Below are 18,350 nucleotides of genomic sequence, written 5' to 3'. Positions count from 1 at the left end.
TGTAATGTACAGTATTTATTGGTGTTGTATGTTTTAGCTGGTGCAAGTAAATGTCCCCTTATAAGGATGAATAAACTACTGTCTTATCTTTAAGGTCCCCTGAACGTGATCGACCTGCTGGCCATCCTTCCTTACTACGTCACAATCTTCCTGACCGAGTCCAACAAGAGTGTTCTACAGTTCCAGAACGTCCGGAGGGTGGTTCAGATCTTCCGGATCATGCGTATCCTTAGGATTCTGAAGTTGGCGCGTCACTCCACAGGGCTGCAGTCTCTAGGTTTCACCCTGAAGAGGAGTTACAATGAGCTGGGTCTACTCATCCTCTTCCTGGCCATGGGCATCATGATCTTCTCCAGTCTCGTCTTCTTCGCAGAGAAGGACGAGGATGACACGAAATTCAAAAGCATCCCGGCCTCCTTCTGGTGGGCTACCATTACTATGACTACGGTGGGTTATGGGGACATTTACCCTAAGACTCTGCTGGGTAAGATTGTGGGGGGTCTCTGTTGCATCGCAGGGGTGCTGGTGATAGCCTTGCCCATTCCCATCATCGTCAACAACTTCTCTGAGTTCTACAAGGAGCAGAAGCGCCAGGAGAAAGCTGTGAAGCGGCGGGAGGCACTGGAGAGGGCGAAACGCAATGGGAGCATCGTCTCCATGAACATGAAGGAGGCGTTCGCCCGCAGTGCCGAGCTGATGGACGTGGTGGTGGAGAAGAGCGAGAGGCCGCTGACGCAAGACAACCACCTGTCACCCAGCCACTGGAAGTGGACACCTAAGCGGGCCACCACCGCCTCCGAGACCAGCTCGGCCCACTCCTTCAACCCTGTGGAGTCGCAGACGGGTTCCCCCAGCAAGGCCAGGGCCTCCAGTCCTCAGGGGCTCAACCCGCAGAAGCTGGAGGAGATGTATAACCAAATGGCCAAGACCCAGTCACAGCCCAACCTCAACGCCAAAGACAAGAGCTCCAGGGCTGGTAGGCAGAGGGATAGGGATGAGATGGAGCTGGGGACCATCCCTGGGGGTCCAGGGGACCCTATGCTAGGGGGTCGAGAGGGCGTGGGGGACATGAAGAGCCTGTCTAGTATTGACAGCTACATCAGCTGTGCTGCAGACTTCCAAGAGAATCCACGTGGTGTCTACGCCCATAGTCCAGCCTACGGCCTGGCCCTCCTGGCCCAGGAGACCAGCCGCTTCTCCCACATCAACCCAGTCACGGCCCTCTCTGGACGGGTCAGCACCAACCCTGGCCTCCAGACCACCCTGGAGCATGAGCCCTTGCTGGATCCACTCTCTGCTGTGAAGCCTGCAGGTTCTGGCAACACTCGTCATTTTAACAACCCTCTGAAGGGTGGTGGCCTTTCCTACAAGGTGAACTACCGGAGCAGTGGAGGGGAGTCAGTGCCAGGACCAGGCCCAGGCCCTTCCCCCAGCAGTGGTGGTCCTCTCTCAGACAGTTCCATCTTGTCTGACCGCTCCCTGCTCAGCCCAGAGACGTCCATCTACACCACGGCCAGCAGCAGGACCCCGACCAAGTCCCCTGACAGCTCCACCCTGACCACAGCCCTGACCTCCACACCGGCCGTCTTCACTTTCCACGACTCCTCCATCAGTAAGTACATTGACGCAGACACAGACGAAGACGAGCACCTGCGGGACATGTCGGAGGCCACCAGCCCCTCAGAGCACCTGCTGGCTGGCTCCAGTCCCCCCAAACACAGCAGGAACATCAACAGCGGCTACAACCAGAGAGGCATCAACCACCTGGCACCAAGCACCACCCAGCGGATGCTGGGGCAGAACTGCCTATTCCCTGGCCTGGATGGGGGGACGCGGGGGAGCGGGGGCCACACGGAGAACCATGTGGTTCCAGAGCTGCCCCGCAGGTCCAAAGGGGACAGAGGAAGGTCTAGTACCATGGACAAGAGTCTCTGAGCTACAGATATAGGGCAGGGCAGAGGACAGCATGGCCAGCGTTAAGGGAGCTGGAGCAAGGAAGACTTATGTCAGGGACATCCAGAGAAACACAGACAAGGTACTGTGTGGAAGGCAGAGAAAGTGATAGAGAAAGAGAAAGTAAGAGAGTGAAGGAAAGAGACACACTGTGCAGAATCCCTTTACAAACTGACAGAAAGGTCCAGGAAGTGAGAGAGATTCAGGGCAGCGTTTGGGCTGTGGTGTGGTGTTCAATACTATGGGAAAAGACTTGCAGGACAGATAAAGAACACTCTCCCTCCTCTCCCTCCCTTCCTGTTAGCCACAGTACACAAGCTACCACAGAACTGGGCAGAAAACTCCCACAAACCCAACTGAGCAGGGGCCCCACAGGGAGACGTGGGAGCAGGTCAAAGCAGAGTATGCTGGGAAGGGACATGGTCTGTTGGTTGGTTGAGGCTGTGGTGGTCCCTTTCGGTGGCTATGGGGTAAGAGGCAGGATGAGGGGTGAGGCAGGATGAGGGGTGAGGTGGGAAACAGCAAGACAGTCATCCCCTATATTCTCCCACAGGTCTATATATATCAGCTGACCACTGTCCCACTCCGCCCCAGCCCAGCTCACACTGTAGAAAACTACACTCTTAGAAAAAAGTTTTCCAAAAGGGTTCTTTGGCTGTCCCCAAAAGAGAACTTTTGGCTACAGGTAAAAAACATTTTTTGTTCCAAGTAGAGCCGTTTTGGGTTCCATGTAGAACCATCTGTGGAAAGGGTTCTACATGGAACCCAAAATGGTTATATTTTGAAACAGAAGGGTCCTACCTGGAACCAACCTTTTAGGTTCTAGATAGCACCTTTTTTTCCGTAGAGTGTAGGGAGGAATTACGGTAGATGCCAATAAGCTACTTACTAGTGCCCCCCTAGACCCAAACCTGGCCTTAGTCATATGTGAGTATGTGTTTAAGCCTGTGTGTGTGTGTGTGTGTGTGTGTGTGTGTGTGTGTGTGTGTGTGTGTGTGTGTGTGTGTGTGTGTGTGTGTGTGTGTGTGTGTGTGTGTGTGTGTGTTTTAAAAGATATCCACACTTTTAGATTGTCTTACCTGATTTATTTTTATATAGATAAAGGAGGTTACCTATAGGAATTTCTGATTTGCTAGTCTGTTGTGTCATGACCATAACTGTTTGAGTAATTCTGTATGACATATTTCTAGACAAGTTACAGTTGCTGGAGGTTTACAATCCAGACTCATCTTAGGGAAAACCACAGTCTGTCAAAAAGAGTCTTGTTCTTCTTGGTACCGTTTCTTTATCACATAGTAAGAGTAGAGGACCACATTTGATCTGACATTTCTGTCTGTGAATGTCTTGATTGTGTGTTGTTTTATTTTTATTGCATTGGGTTTGAGTCAGAGGGGAATGGTTAAAAGAAAACTAATCTTTTTGGTATTAAAGTCAGGAATCATAAATATCCCTGAAGATTTTTTTTGCGTCAAACACACATTTAGGAGAGCTCTCCTCCAAGACATGCATGTACCAAACAGCCTGCCTCTTCCTCCCAGTCATACCACCAAGACACAAGGGGCTCGATTCAATCCATATCGGGGAAATTCAGCGTGAATGTGTTATTGAAATTGAAAAGCAATGTTTCTGCGTTAGCAGCAGAGAATGCATTCATGGTAAACGCTGCAAGTGTCAGCTCAATAGGAAATTACATTTACATTTCAAGTGCGCTTTCTTTAACGCTTCAGCAATACAGATTAAATAGCGCCCAGAGTTCAAAAGAATCACTTCAGCTGAAGTGCCGAGATATGTAAAAGAAAAATGACCTGTTTATTTTTATGGTACTTTATAAAGAATGTGGTGAACGGATTTATGAACCTATATTTCCAAATCAAAGCAAACATTTATGATATATGTTCATATTTAAAGTGAAACATTGATAAAGCTGCCATAACATGCATCATCATAATTTTCCTTTCAACAACATAGAGCCAAAGAGTGGTCCATATAGAACTGTGGCTGGAATGAGCGAGAGAAAGAGAAAGATCCCCCATACAGTACTCCTTGGGTTGCAGTATAAGTCTGAACAGCATATTAATTCAAAAGCGGGAAGAGTGTTACTTCTCACTTATCCAGGAAACCTAGTTACAGGTTTTGATTGAATAGCATGTCTAGTCTTTTTGAGTGCATCTGCATTCATCCACACACAGACATACAGACATATTGAAAGGACAGCCCATACACAGGTATACAATATCTAGAAGATAGCTCCAGGCCTGCCCAGTTTCCATAGTAACAAGCTCCATCCTGGCAAGGCTGATGCCAGAGCTTCATAGCTCTGCTAATTGGGGTGGGAATGTTTAATTGTATCAAAATGCATGCATTCTTTACGTTTACACAGTTTGCACACTCAAACATATAGTAGTTGTTACACAGGAATGCACGTAGACAAATAAACATCCTGTAGCCACCCATTCCCCCCTGCCTAGTTTTGAATAAATGCATGATAATGCATTCTGAAGAATAGACATCACAGTGCATAGATATCACTGAAGATGCTTATAAATAAAAAAAGACAGACCCACAACACTGTCCACATACATGTCCATGTGTTTGTCCTTGGCTCTCTTCCTCTTACTCTCTCTGAGAAAAGTCGGCGTGAAAAGGTGAGAATGTCGCATCTCCAGAGACGCATTTTTCGCACCCATTCCTGTCTGAGCTGGATCCGAGCGAGGGGAGCTATGTGAAAGGAATAGTAATGACTGCAGAAAGGGCAGAACCTCTGAAACACTGTGTTGTGTGTGTGTGTGTGTGTGTGTGTGTGTGTGTGTGTGTGTTATTATCATGTTTAAAGGGACTGATGCTCAGCCAAAGGCTTCCACTTTGTTAGATATTAGCTCGGTTTCTATCCAACTGGCGACAGATTTTCATACGAATATTCTAAAATCCACATAACAATATGCGCATTTTCCCACCAGAGATGTGTTTGCATCAAATTGACTTGTCGCGGATAAAAGCCTGTGCGTGATGATTTAGGCCTAGTGAACATACAAAAAAATCATTTTGCGGTTAAATTCCCATGTACCGAATAAACAAAATCTATGTTTAGTGGGTTTCCATCGCATTTTCAACTCTACTGATGGCTTTGTCACAACAAATGTTCCGTTAAATAGCAAATGTGCCCACTATGGTTTTGGCATATGCGCTCTAGCCAATAGGCTACCTACCTACATGATGATGAGTATATTATGGATAAGATCGAGATTATTTTTTATTTGTCAAACGGCAGCCAAGCATCGATCATCATGTCAACAGAATCAGACCCTTGAAATTTATTGAAAAGAAGAAAGCTCATCACCGTGCACTTTCACAACCCTGTGAAGTTCACCATGATTTGTTTCATCTGTAGCCTAATAAACGGCATGCTTTCCCAAGTCATAACCGGAGGACCACACAACATATCGCATACCCGAGTCATAGTGGGAGGTCCGCACAACAAATCGCATGACTCTAAATTTACTTCGATCTTATGATTAATATTTGAGCATAAAGGGTTTCCACCGCCAATTCATTTTACCAACAAGAAGATCCCCCCTTGTCTGGCATATTCTGTTTTGTCGACATTTGGAAAGTTTACCGACAAATTTGCTGTTTCCATCAGGCCTGTCATGACATTTTTTTAATCCGACATGTACTTTAAATTTGTCTGGAAACTTGGTTCATGTTAACATCCCACTGGGCACCACCTTGTTGAATCAACGTTGATCCAACGTGGAATAGACGTTGAATTGACGTCGGTGCCAGTAGGATGGATGATTTGAACAGTAGAGTGGACGGACATACAATGTCACTGTTTTATGTTCATTATGTTTACAATGCACTTCAAATCCATCTGGTTAAATTGGCTGTCATCTGTATAGCGTTGGCTTCTTGTGCACTGTCTAATACTGAGTTGTGTTGCTGTCCCTTATGTTTCACATAACCAGGCATCAAGTTATGCTTTCACTGTAAGAATACGTAGTGGGAGTCAGGGACAGTTTTGTCATGTAAAATCTCTTTAAAAGAAAGACGACAATCAATTCCTCATGAATAGACATGATATACATTGTAGCATTGCTATGAGATGGTCCTGTGGAGAGTCATAGGATGGAAAAACTAACTGGATAACACATCATGGACACTTACAGAAAGGAAGTAGCCACTGATAGCCTTTACATATTTGTTTTGGTAGAATGATTCTGGACAATGTTCTGACAAGGTGAAATGTGTTTACTGCTATACTGTGACCACTGACCAGTGTGTTTAAAAAAAGTTTATGTACATTTGCTGCTAGTCTATGTATATTTTTTTCTTAAAGGGCACTTTATACATCAGTCTCTCTCCATCTCTGAGTGAGTCACCCAACATCCAAACATCCTGTAGCGTACAAAAGCTTTAACTTTTACTGTAGTCCTGAACAAAAGGATTTCTGATGTCAAAGGATTTGTAAGTGTTATGTTTTAATGAGAAAGCACAATCAAGTGACTATCTTTTTTGATAAGATATGAAAAACATACAATTTAGGAATTAGACAAATGCCATTGAAATTGATGTTGGGATTTCAGGGTTAGGGTCCATTTGAAATGCTTGGTAAATTGGAATTCAATTCAAGAATTGGATTTGGAAATGGAAATGGAATAGATTTGAAAGAGATCCCAAACGAGTCATTCCCAACCAGTCATTGTAACATACAGAAATTCCAGGGAACTGAAGTGGGGGAAAAAAGATTTGACAGACTTTCAGACTATCCCCACCTCTTCTTCTACTGTTGTTTGTAGGTCTCCAGGCTACTGTTTGTTTTGTAATATTTTTACCTGTTGACTTTCTAATGCTGTAAGTTGTTGCTGTATAAATGTTCTGTTGTTCGATCGATGCATGTCATAACTTTGGAGCCGTGACTGGGTGTGAACCATGCACAACGCCAGTTTAACTGTCCTGTAAAAAGTGTCTCAATGTCCCAAGATCTTTCTATTTCTTTTAAAAAGGCAACATTCCCCTTGGATGACTGAAAATTCAATAAAAGTCAAATTAATGAATGGGTTGAGTTTTGGTTATTGACATGTATTACAGGCATTATTGAAGGCTTTTGCTAATACAAAGAAAAACTGCACTGACAGTTACATACACTTAGAAAATAATCTACAATAGTATTTTTCCAGAAGAAAGATTCTGTCCAACCAGAGAACAAAATGACCCGAATCAGCCACATAAACACGATTAAATTGTTGGCAGAGGTTTCGTATCAATTGTTATGTCAGACACTGGTATGGTCCGGTCCTATATGGATGCACACACAGCACTGTCTGTGTTGCTTTTTGATTATGCCTGATCCATGTGCTGTCTGGTCGGTCTGTACGTCCATGAAGAAGTTGTAGACTCAGGTCTGTAGACTAGACAGTAACCCAGGGTTATATGAAGAGGAAGCTGTGGACGGTGGGACAGGAGCAGGAGCCTAGTCTCCCAACACGCCTCCACAGACCACGACACCTGGGGTTACCCACCGCCTGCCACTGCAGAGACTGCCTGCCACTGAAAGAGGGGGGAGGGAGCAAGAAAGACTGTCGTTTACTAATCTAGTCTAGACTAAGACTGCCACCTAGTGGCTGAAATCTAACTCTTCAAACAAGAAACGCAACATTGGGTTAGAATGTAAACACGATTTAAACGGAATGTCCTAATATCTTTACCACATATGTATAGCCTCTTGCTCTCCTCCCCCCTTCTTTCCTCGTGGGCCCTGCATGTCTTACCTCTCCTCCTCGTCCTGATCTCCATCTCCAGAGCAGTGCGTCTGCCCGGCAGTGAGGGCTGGAGGCTGACACTCCACACAAACTTGGTGGCCCTCCCTCAGGTACTGCATCCAGCGGGTGTGTGGCCCCACACTACGCTGGCACCCAGGGGTCAGGGAGGTCAGCTGGAACTGCACACAGTACCTGGATAAGTATACACATTACAGACACACGCATACAGACATACAGTGGCAAGAAAAAGTATGTGAACTCGTTGGAATTACATGGAATTCCGCATAAATTGGTCATCAAATTTGATCTGATCTTCATCTAAGTCACAACAATAGACAAACATGGCGGGCTTAAACTAATAACACACAAATTATTGTATTTTGCTTGTCTATATTGAATACATCACATTTAAACATTCACAGTGTAGGGTGGAAAAAGTATGTGAACCCCTAGGCTACTGACTTCTCCAAAAGCTAATTGAAGTCAGAAGTCAGCTAATCTGGAGTCCAATCAATGAGACGAGATTGGAGATGTTGGTTAGAGCTGCCTTGCCCTATAAAAAAAACCTCACAAAATGTAAGTTTGCTATTCACAAGAAGCATTGCCAGATGTGAACCATGCCTCGAACAAAAGAGATCTCAGAAGACCTAAGATTAAGAATTGTTGACTTGCATAAAGCTGGAAAGGGTTACAAAAGTATCTCTAAAAACCTTGATGTTCATCAGTCCATGGTAAGACAAATGGTCTATAAATGGAGAAAGTTCAGCACTGTTGCTACTCTCCCTAGGAGTGGCTGTCCTGCAAAGATGACTGCAAGAGCACAGCGCAGAATGCTCAATGAGGTTAAGAAGAATTCTAGTGTCAGCTAAAGACTTACAGAAATCTCTGGAACATGCTAACATCTCTGTTGACGAGTCTACGATACGTAAAACACTAAAAAGAATGGTGTTCAGGGGAGGACACCACGGAAGAAGCCACTGCTGTCCAAAAAATACATTGCTGCCCATCTGAAGTTTGCAAAAGTGCACCTGGATGTTCCACAGCGCTACTGGCAAAATATTCTGTGGACAGATGCAACTACAGTTGAGTTGTTTGGAAGGAACACACAACACTATGTGTGGACAAAAAAATGTCACAGCACACCAACATCAAAACCTAATCCCAACTGTAAAGTATGGTGGAGGGAGCATCACGATTTGGGGCTGCTTTGCTGCCTCAGGGCCTGGAGAGCTTGCTATCATCGACGGAAAAATGAATTCCCAAGTTTATCAAGACATTTTATAGGAAAATGTTAGCCTATCTGTCCGCCAATTGAATCTCAACAGAAGTTGGGTGATGCAACAGGACAACGACCCAAAACACAGAAGTAAATCAACAACAGAATGGCTTCAACAGAAGAAAATACCCCTTCTGGAGTGGCCCAGTCAGAGTCCTGACCTCAACCCGATTGAGATGCTGTGGCATGACCTCAAGAGAGCAGTTCACACCAGACATCCCAAGAATATTGCTAAACTTAAACAGTTTTGTAAAGAGGAATGGTCCACTATTCCTCCTGACTGTTGTACAGGTCTGATCCGCAGCTACAGAAAACATTTGGTTGAGGTTATTGCTGCAAAAAGGAGGGTCAACCAGTTATTAAATCAAAGGGTTCACATACTTTTCCCACCCTGCACTGTGAATGTTTACACGGTGTGTTCAAGAAAGACAAGAAAACATATCATTGTTTGTGTGTTATTAGTTTAAGCAGACTGTGTTTGTCTATTGTTGTGACCTAGATGAAGATCAGATGAAATTTTATGACCAATTTATGCAGAAATCCAGGTATTTCCAAAGGGTTCACATACCTGTTCTTGCCACTGTACACAATCACATACAAAGTACAGTGGAGGCTGCTGAGGGGAGGACAGCTCATAATAATGGCTGGAACGGAGCAAATGGAATGGCATCAAACCATGTGTTTTCTGTATTTGATACCATTCCACCAATTCCACTCCAGTAATTACCATGAGCCCGTTCTCCCCAATTAAGGTGCCACCAGCCTCCTGTGCAGTACACCCATTCAAATACACACAGGGGTCCGAAAATATGACAGAAATACTATGGAAGGAGACAAACACATAGACCGGATCTCTCACCCTTCGACATCATCGTTATCAGGGATGTCCCTCTTCTTCCTGGCATTGCCATAGCCACCGGTAGTAATGAGAGCCGGGACTGCAAAGACAATATCAATAAGGACAAAACCATGACAACAATATCACAGCTTTAGCTCCCACACACACACGTTCTTTATTTAACCAGGTAGGCCCATTGAGGTCAGAAGACCTATTCTGCAGCTGAAACCTGGGAATGTAACCTTTACTTGGAGACGGAGGGATATCCGACAGAGACAAGAGGCCATTAAAGACATGGGTTAAGGTCCTTACCAGAGCATTTAGATATATAGCCTAAGGCAATATACACTGAGTGTACAAAACATTAAGAACACCTCTTTCCATGACAGACTGACCAGGTTAAAGCTATGATCCCTTACTGAAGTCACTTGTTAAATCCACTTCAAATCAGTGTAGATGAAGGGGAAGAGACAGGTTAAAGAAGGATTTTTAAGCCTTGAGATAATTGAGACATGGATTGTGTATGTGTGCCATTCAGAGGGTGAACTGGCAAGACAAAAGATTTCAGTGACTTTGAACGGAGTATGGTAATTGATGACCGGCGCACCCGTTTGTGTGTCAAGAACTGCAACGCTGCTGGGTTAAGCTCAACTGTATTAAGAATGGTCCACCACCAAAAGGACATCCGGGAAACTTGACACAAGTGTGTGAAGCATCCCTGTGGAATACTCGACACCTTGTAGTCCATGCCCGACGAATTGAGGCTGTGGGCTAAGGGGGTGCAACTCAATACGAGGAAGGTGTTCTTAATGTTTGGTACAGTCAGTATATGGCTGTGGTGCTTACCTAGTGATTTGCTGCACTGTCGGTGGTGTTCCCTGTACTCTGCACAGCCAGCGTGCTCCTCCATGTGTGGACAGGGTTTCCCCCCATTTCGGGGCTCCTGCAGGACTTCCCTGCTCCTTATCCGAACTGTGGCCCTGCAAGGCTCACCACAGCCAGACCACGCACTCCACTCACTCAGCACACAGGACACCGCTAGGAGGGAGGGGGAGGACAGGCAAGGCCAGATCCAGGCATAAGCAACATACATTCTTTTTTTTTGGAACTCTCAACTTACTGTTGAGAGTTAGAATAGTAGAATACACAAGGTGTAGTTTTGAAAATTGGTTGTGCATCATCGCTTTTGTTATGACAGTCAATGAAAGTCACTCAATTATCATTCACAAAAAAAATGTAGATTGGTAAGTTAGTCTAGTCAGCGTGCTCAGGGGCCAGCTGCAGGTAGCCTAGTGGTTAAGAGCATTGGGCCAGTAACCGAAAAGGTCCCTGGTTTGAAACCCCGTGCTGCCTAGGTGAAAAATATGACGTGCCCTTGAGCAAGGTACATAACCCTAATTGCTTCTGTAAGTCGCTCTGGCTATTAGCTTCTGCTAAATGACTCAAATGTAATGGCTCTGACCTCTAGGGGGGCCCCATTGATTTTGTTAGTCAATGTCACTCAGATATAATTTTAACATGGCATAAGTCGTGACAAAATGTGTAGAATTTTCTACTAACTCTCACATAGGGACCCCAAAAGGCTAGAGCGGGTCCTGAGGACAGGACAGGATGAGAACATGGCAGGGGTAAATGAAAGCAAGTACAAGCACGACTCTATGGTAGAGTGCCCTCTACTGTATGCATTTGCTACTGAAAAAGCAATTTGCATTTTTAGACAGCTAAATAAAAAGTAAATCGATATACAATTATAAGCAAGGTATATAATCTATGAATTACAAACAAATCATATGGCTCACATGACAATTAATCATCACACTTTCAGGAGAATCTCAATTACTTTTGCACCAAACTGGGGCAAAATGACCATACCCAGTGTTGTCAAACACAGGTCTTATGCTAGTGTGTTGTAGAAATTGACACACGATGGGTAACATTATACACTACATGACCAAAGGTATGTGGACCCCTGCTCGTCGAACATCTCATCACAAAATCATGGGCATTCATATGGAATGCCCCGCCCCCCTTTCTGCTATAACAGCCTCCACTCTTCTGGGAAGGATTTCCACCAGATGTTAGAACAGTGCTGAGGGGACTTGCTTCCATTCAGCCATGAGCATTAGTGAGGTCGGGCTCTGATGTAGGGCAATTAGGCCTGGCTTGCAGTCGGCGTTCCAATTCATCCCAAAATGTCTCTATGCATCTCACTTTATGCACGGGTCACTGTCATACAGAAACAGGGAAGGGCCTTCCCCCAGAGCCGGGCGGGCCTATACGCTCACTACGCAAGTTGCGTAGGGCCCCGCAAATTACGCAAAGCGTAAAAGCGGGTGTCAATGTTTACAACTTCGATGAGAGGATGAAGTCTCTCAGTCAAGGTTTAGTTACAACTCTGGACTAATGCAAGATGGAAAGCAATGGATTAACTATTGATTTATATATTGAATTTAAAATTGAATTTTAAATAATAACCATCAAGTATTCAGCCAAGCCATAGTATAAATAGTATTTTATATTTGAAAATGTATAAAAGGAAATCTGGGGGAGCCATTTTGAATGGGCCTGATGCAGCTGATAAAATTAATAATAGTATTGTTATCTATGATTTACAGGTGCTATACTTAAGTTTGTCAGTAGAGGAGGTGCTGGATCATCAGCCAGTACAAGCACAGACTCAGTTGATCCATATCCAACCAGTACTAACACAGACCCAGAACAGCTGGCTTCAGAAAATACTAACACAGACCCAATACAGCTGGCTTCAGCCAGTACTAACACAGACCCAGTACAGCTGGCTTCAGCAAGTACTAACACAGACCCTGTACAGCTGGTTTCAGAAAGTACAAACACAGACCCAGTACAGCTGGCTTCAGCCAGTACTAACACAGACCCAGTACAGCTGGCTTCAGCCAGTACTAACACAGACCCAGTACAGCTGGCTTCAGCCAGTACTAACACAGACCCAGTACAGCTGGCTTCAGCCAGTACTAACACAGACCCAGTACAGCTGGCTTCAGCCAGTACTAACACAGACCCAGTACAGCTGGCTTCAGCCAGTACTAACACAGACCCTGTACAGCTGGCTTCAGAAAATACTAACACAGACCCAGTACAGCTGGCTTCAGAAAATACTAACACAGACCCAGTACAGCTGGCTTCAGAAAATACTAACACAGACCCTGTCCAGCTGGCTTCAGAAAATACTAACACAGACCCTGTCCAGCTGGCTTCAGCCAGTACTAACACAGACCCTGTACAGCTGGCTTCAGCCAGTACTAACACAGACCCTGTACAGCTGGCTTCAGCCAGTACTAACACAGACCCTGTACAGCTGGCTTCAGCCAGTACTAACACAGACCCTGTACAGCTGGCTTCAGCCAGTACTAACACAGACCCAGTACAGCTGGCTTCAGCCAGTACTAACACAGACCCAGTACAGCTGGCTTCAGCCAGTACTAACACAGACCCAGTACAGCTGGCTTCAGCCAGTACTAACACAGACCCAGTACAGCTGGCTTCAGCCAGTACTAACACAGACCCTGTACAGCTGGCTTCAGCCAGTACTAACACAGACCCTGTACAGCTGGCTTCAGAAAATACTAACTCAGACCCTGTCCAGCTGGCTTCAGCCAGTACTAACACAGACCCTGTACAGCTGGCTTCAGCCAGTACTAACACAGACCCTGTACAGCTGGCTTCAGCCAGTACTAACACAGACCCTGTACAGCTGGCTTCAGCCAGTACTAACACAGACCCAGTACAGCTGGCTTCAGCCAGTACTAACACAGACCCTGTACAGCTGGCTTCAGCCAGTACTAACACAGACCCTGTACAGCTGGCTTCAGCAAGTACTAACACAGACCCAGTACTGGCAGCTTCAGCAAGTACTAACACAGACCCAGTACAGCTGGCTTCAGCAAGTACTAACACAGACCCAGTACAGCTGGCTTCAGCAAGTACTAACACAGACCCAGTACAGCTGGCTTTAGCAAGTACTAACACAGACCCAGTACAGGCAGCCAGTACTAACACAGACCCAGTACAGGCAGCTTCAGCCAGTACTAACACAGACCCAGTACAGCTGGCTTCAGCAAGTACTAACACAGACCCTGTACAGCTGGTTTCAGAAAATACAAACACAGACCCAGTACAGCTGGCTTCAGCCAGTACTAACACAGACCCAGTACAGCTGGCTTCAGCCAGTACTAACACAGACCCAGTACAGCTGGCTTCAGCAAGTACTAACACAGACCCTGTACAGCTGGTTTCAGAAAATACAAACACAGACCCAGTACAGCTGGCTTCAGCCAGTACTAACACAGACCCAGTACAGCTGGCTTCAGCCAGTACTAACACAGACCCAGTACAGCTGGCTTCAGCCAGTACTAACACAGACCCAGTACAGCTGGCTTCAGCCAGTACTAACACAGACCCAGTACAGCTGGCTTCAGCCAGTACTAACACAGACCCAGTACAGCTGGCTTCAGAAAATACAAACACAGACCCAGTACTGGCAGCTTCAGCAAGTACTAACACAGACCCAGTACAGCTGGCTTCAGCAAGTACTAACACAGACCCAGTACAGCTGGCTTTAGCAAGTACTAACACAGACCCAGTACAGCTGGCTTTAGCAAGTACTACTTCCTAAAAGAGGTTGAATTACTGGCAAAATTTGACCCCGTTATGGAAAATCATCTCAGCAAAATTAAAGATGGAGAGACACATGCTCCTTACCTTGAGAAGCGCACACAGAATGAGCTGACACAGATTGGGAGTGACAAGATTCTGGAAGAAACAGTGACTCAAGTAAGAGACTCAAAGTACTTCTCCTTTATCTTGGACTGTACACCTGACAGTCACCAGGAGCAAATGTCCATTATTCTAAGAAGCGTGACTTTAAAGGGAAAGCCAGAGATCAAGGAGTACTTCCTCGGCTTGGTGAATGTCGAGTTTACAACAGGCTTGAATCTGTCATCTTAGATAAGCCGAATAAGCTGAAGATCCCATTTGAAGATTGCAGAGGGCAAGCTCATGATAATGGGGCCAACATGAAGGGCAAGGAGTACAAGCCAGACTGCTCAACAACAACAACAAAAAATCACAGAGCCATGTTCGTCCCATGTGGAGCACATACTCTAAACCTTGTCATTGCAGATGCTGTCAATCTTCAAAAGATGCAGTTGGGGTTTTTTCGGCATGTGCAAAATCTCTTCACCTTTTAAGCTGGCACACAAAGATGGAGTGTTTTGAAGAAACACGTGAACATAACTGTGAAGTCATGGAGTGACACAAGATGGGAGAGTAGGCTCCAAAGTGTTCATGCAACCGGGTATCTGGCTTCTGAGGTTCGGGAGGCGTTACTGGAAGCCAGAATGTGGAGGCACAAACACTTGCAGAGGAAGTTGGGTCCTACCCCTTCTTGATTTTCTGTATCGTATGGTGTGAGATACTGACGATGACAAACAAGGTGAACGAGCTCCTCCAATCCGCCTCAATGCAGTTGGATATCGCAGTGAGTTTAACCTCAAATGCAAAGGCCTCCCTCTCTACATACCGGGAAACTGGATTCTCTGAGGCCCAGACAACAGCCGAAAGCATTTGTGAAGAAATTAATGTGGAGGCTGTTCTGAAAGAGAAGAGACAGAGGCATTTCAGCTATGAGGCTCCTGACGAACCAGTGACTGAGGCACTGAAAAAAACTTGAAGTCAACCACTTCAACATTGTGGTCGACTCTGCTGTGACATCCATGGATGAGAGATTTGAAACACCCAACCAGGTGAAAACCAAATATGGAGTGCTGCTAACCTTCAGCACTGCCTCTCAGACATCCAGTGAATCTTTAAAGGCTCACTGCATGGAAGTTGAAAACACTCTTAACCTAGATGACGGTGACGTCAGTGGAATGGATCTGGCACACGAGATTCAGAATTGACCTGATCTGCCATCAGATAAGATGACTGCCTTTGAGCTGCTTTCCTTTCTCTTTGAGAAAAACCCAGAGGAACTCTATCCTAACCTTGGGATAGCCCTATCAATTGCATTGATCTTCCATGTCACAGGAACGTTCGAGTGGTCTGGCCATCATGAGCATAAATCATGACGTGGGGAAACACATGTCAAGACGGAGCTGCTCTTCCTCCCGGGGAAGGACTGCCCCTTCCATGATCTCGCCATCACGATTGACAACTCCCTTGTGTCCTCCTCCCAGAGTGCTAAGAACCTTGGCGTGATCCTGGACAACACCCTGTCGTTCTCCACTAACATCAAGGCGGTGACCCGATCCTGTAGGTTCATGCTCTACAACATTCGCAGAGTACGACCCTGCCTCACACAGGAAGCGGCGCAGGTCCTAATCCAGGCACTTGTCATCTCCCGTCTGGATTACTGCAACTCGCTGTTGGCTGGGCTCCCTGCCTGTGCCATTAAACCCCTACAACTCATCCAGAACGCCGCAGCCCGTCTGGTGTTCAACCTTCCCAAGTTCTCTCACGTCACCCCGCTCCTCCGCTCTCTCCACTGGCTTCCAGTTGAAGCTCGCATCCGCTACAAGACCATGGTGATTGCCTACGGAGCTGTGAAGGGAACGGCACCTCCATACCTTCAGGCTCTGATCAGGCCCTACACCCAAACAAGGGCACTGCGTTCATCCACCACTGGCCTGCTGGCCCCCCTACCTCTGAGGAAGCACAGTTCCCGCTCAGCCCAGTCAAAACTGTTTGCTGCTCTGGCACCCCAATGGTGGAACAAGCTCCCTCACGACGCCAGGACAGCGGAGTCAATCACCACCTTCCGGAGACACCTGAAACCCCACCTCTTTAAGGAATACCTAGGATAGGATAAAGTAATCCTTCTAACCCCCCCCTTAAAAGATTTAGATGCACTATTGTAAAGTGGTTGTTCCACTGGATATCATAAGGTGAATGCACCATTTTGTAAGTCGCTCTGGATAAGAGCGTCTGCTAAATGACTTAAATGTAAATGTTAAATGTCTATGATGACATCATTGATGTTTTTGCCTCAAGAAAGTGCAGAAGAGGAATATTTTGATGGTAAGATTTTAATTCAAACATTCAAATGTTTACACACTTAGTAGCATTTAAGGTTGTATGGCAGAAGTGCATTTGTGTAAATGACTGCTTAACTAACTATGTGACATACTCTCTCCATTTCTTCCAGACAGTACAGATAGACTGGTGCCCATGCTGATGCTGAAAATTCCCAGGCTGTAGAGGGAACCAAAGCTAATCACACAGCAGTATAGGTTTATTTGACTATTTTAAAGACAAATAGCTGCAGCCATAGCCTATAGGCTTATGTTTACATTGTATAGACAAAGCTAATTGTATAATATTGTGAGGACTGGACTAATTACCAGGCAGCAGAGCCAAAGCTCAGTAATATATTTTATTATTTTCTACATTTTATATTTTCTACAATTTCTTATATTAATGTTAATATTCACTTATCTTAAGATTCTATAGAAAATATCATATTCAATAAATATTGTTTGTTTTTACACCTCATTCTGTTCTGTATAGGTCTATTTATTCTTAGACCGACAGATGGAGCAAACTGTTTTAAAGGAGGGGGGATTGTAGTGGGAGTACTGAGGTGTCAGGTTTGACTGTGTGGCAATGGTTTACATGGCTCACGGGTCAGGTAAGAGGGCCCCTTAGCAGAATTTTGCTTAGGGCCCCGGGAGGTCAGGACCGGCTCTGCCTTGCCCAAACTGTTGCCACAAAATTGGAATGCACAGTTTCGTCTAGAATGTTATTGTATGCTGTGGGATTAATATTTCCCTTCACTGGAATTAAGGGGCCGAGACAGAACCAAGAAAAACAGCCTCAGACCATTATTCCTCCTTCACCAAACTTGACAGTTGGCACTATGCATTGGGGCATGTAGTGTTCTCCTGGCATCCGCCAAACCCAGATTCGTCTGTCGGACTGCCAGATGGTGAAGCATGATTCATTTGATGGGTGTCCACATACTTTTGTATAGGAAACTTACCTGGGCAGGCGAATTCATAATCATGACAGCAGTCCAGAGTAGAGGTACAAGCCTGGTCGCAATAGCAGGTGCCATACGAACGGTCAGCTCTCCATCCCTTACTGACGCACGACCGGTCGTGCCCCGTGCAGCAAAAACCCGTGTCCTGACACCCTGCCTCGCCGGGGACGACCAGGACAACTAGCAGCACGACACAGGAGTAGAGCCAGCGGCCGGTAACAGTATAACTGAACTGGTACATGACTATTGGCCTAGACTAGTATTTATGTGGGATTTAGCGCCGCGGCTGACACCTGTAAAATCGTAGAGCTGTGTTCGCACGCCGAAGTTGATAATAGGGGACTTTCGATGTCGTTTATCTCAGTATTTCGATTTTTAGAAAAGGTAGGCTATCATTCTGAAAAGTTTCTGACACAGAGTTTGTTCAGCAACTATCCCCATAATGGGATTCTAAGTGCCATCGGGCAATATACTGCAATGGCTTTTGTCAAGCGCATATCTCTGTCTTTT

At 45.6% G+C, this 18,350-nt stretch overlaps 2 protein-coding genes across 2 annotated transcripts in view; one reads left to right on the top strand and one right to left on the bottom strand.

The window, feature by feature from the left end:
• Positions 1-6,201, top strand: part of kcnb1 (potassium voltage-gated channel, Shab-related subfamily, member 1) — a 74,078-nt gene extending 67,877 nt beyond the window's left edge. Inside the window, exon 4 of the mRNA XM_014132333.2 lies at positions 95-6,201. Coding sequence (XP_013987808.1) covers positions 95-1,935 — 1,841 coding nt within the window. The 3' untranslated portion in view covers positions 1,936-6,201. The remainder of the gene's footprint in view (positions 1-94) is intronic.
• Positions 6,202-6,412: 211 nt separating this feature from the next.
• Positions 6,413-18,349, bottom strand: si:dkey-7k24.5 (somatomedin-B and thrombospondin type-1 domain-containing protein). The gene is made up of 5 exons (XM_014132334.2): positions 17,841-18,349; positions 10,673-10,864; positions 9,848-9,926; positions 7,722-7,904; positions 6,413-7,500 (listed from the first exon to the last, which is right to left on the bottom strand). Exons 1-5 carry the CDS (start codon positions 18,079-18,081, stop codon positions 7,380-7,382), a joined length of 816 nt encoding a protein of 271 aa, XP_013987809.1. The 5' UTR covers positions 18,082-18,349; the 3' UTR covers positions 6,413-7,379.
• Between the last annotated feature and the right edge of the window lies 1 nt (position 18,350).

The sequence above is a fragment of the Salmo salar genome, chromosome ssa12 (assembly GCF_905237065.1).
Source record: "Salmo salar chromosome ssa12, Ssal_v3.1, whole genome shotgun sequence".
Lineage (NCBI taxonomy): Eukaryota > Metazoa > Chordata > Actinopteri > Salmoniformes > Salmonidae > Salmo > Salmo salar.
Note: the sequence above shows the minus strand (reverse complement) of the source record. Positions and strands in the feature narration are given on the sequence as shown.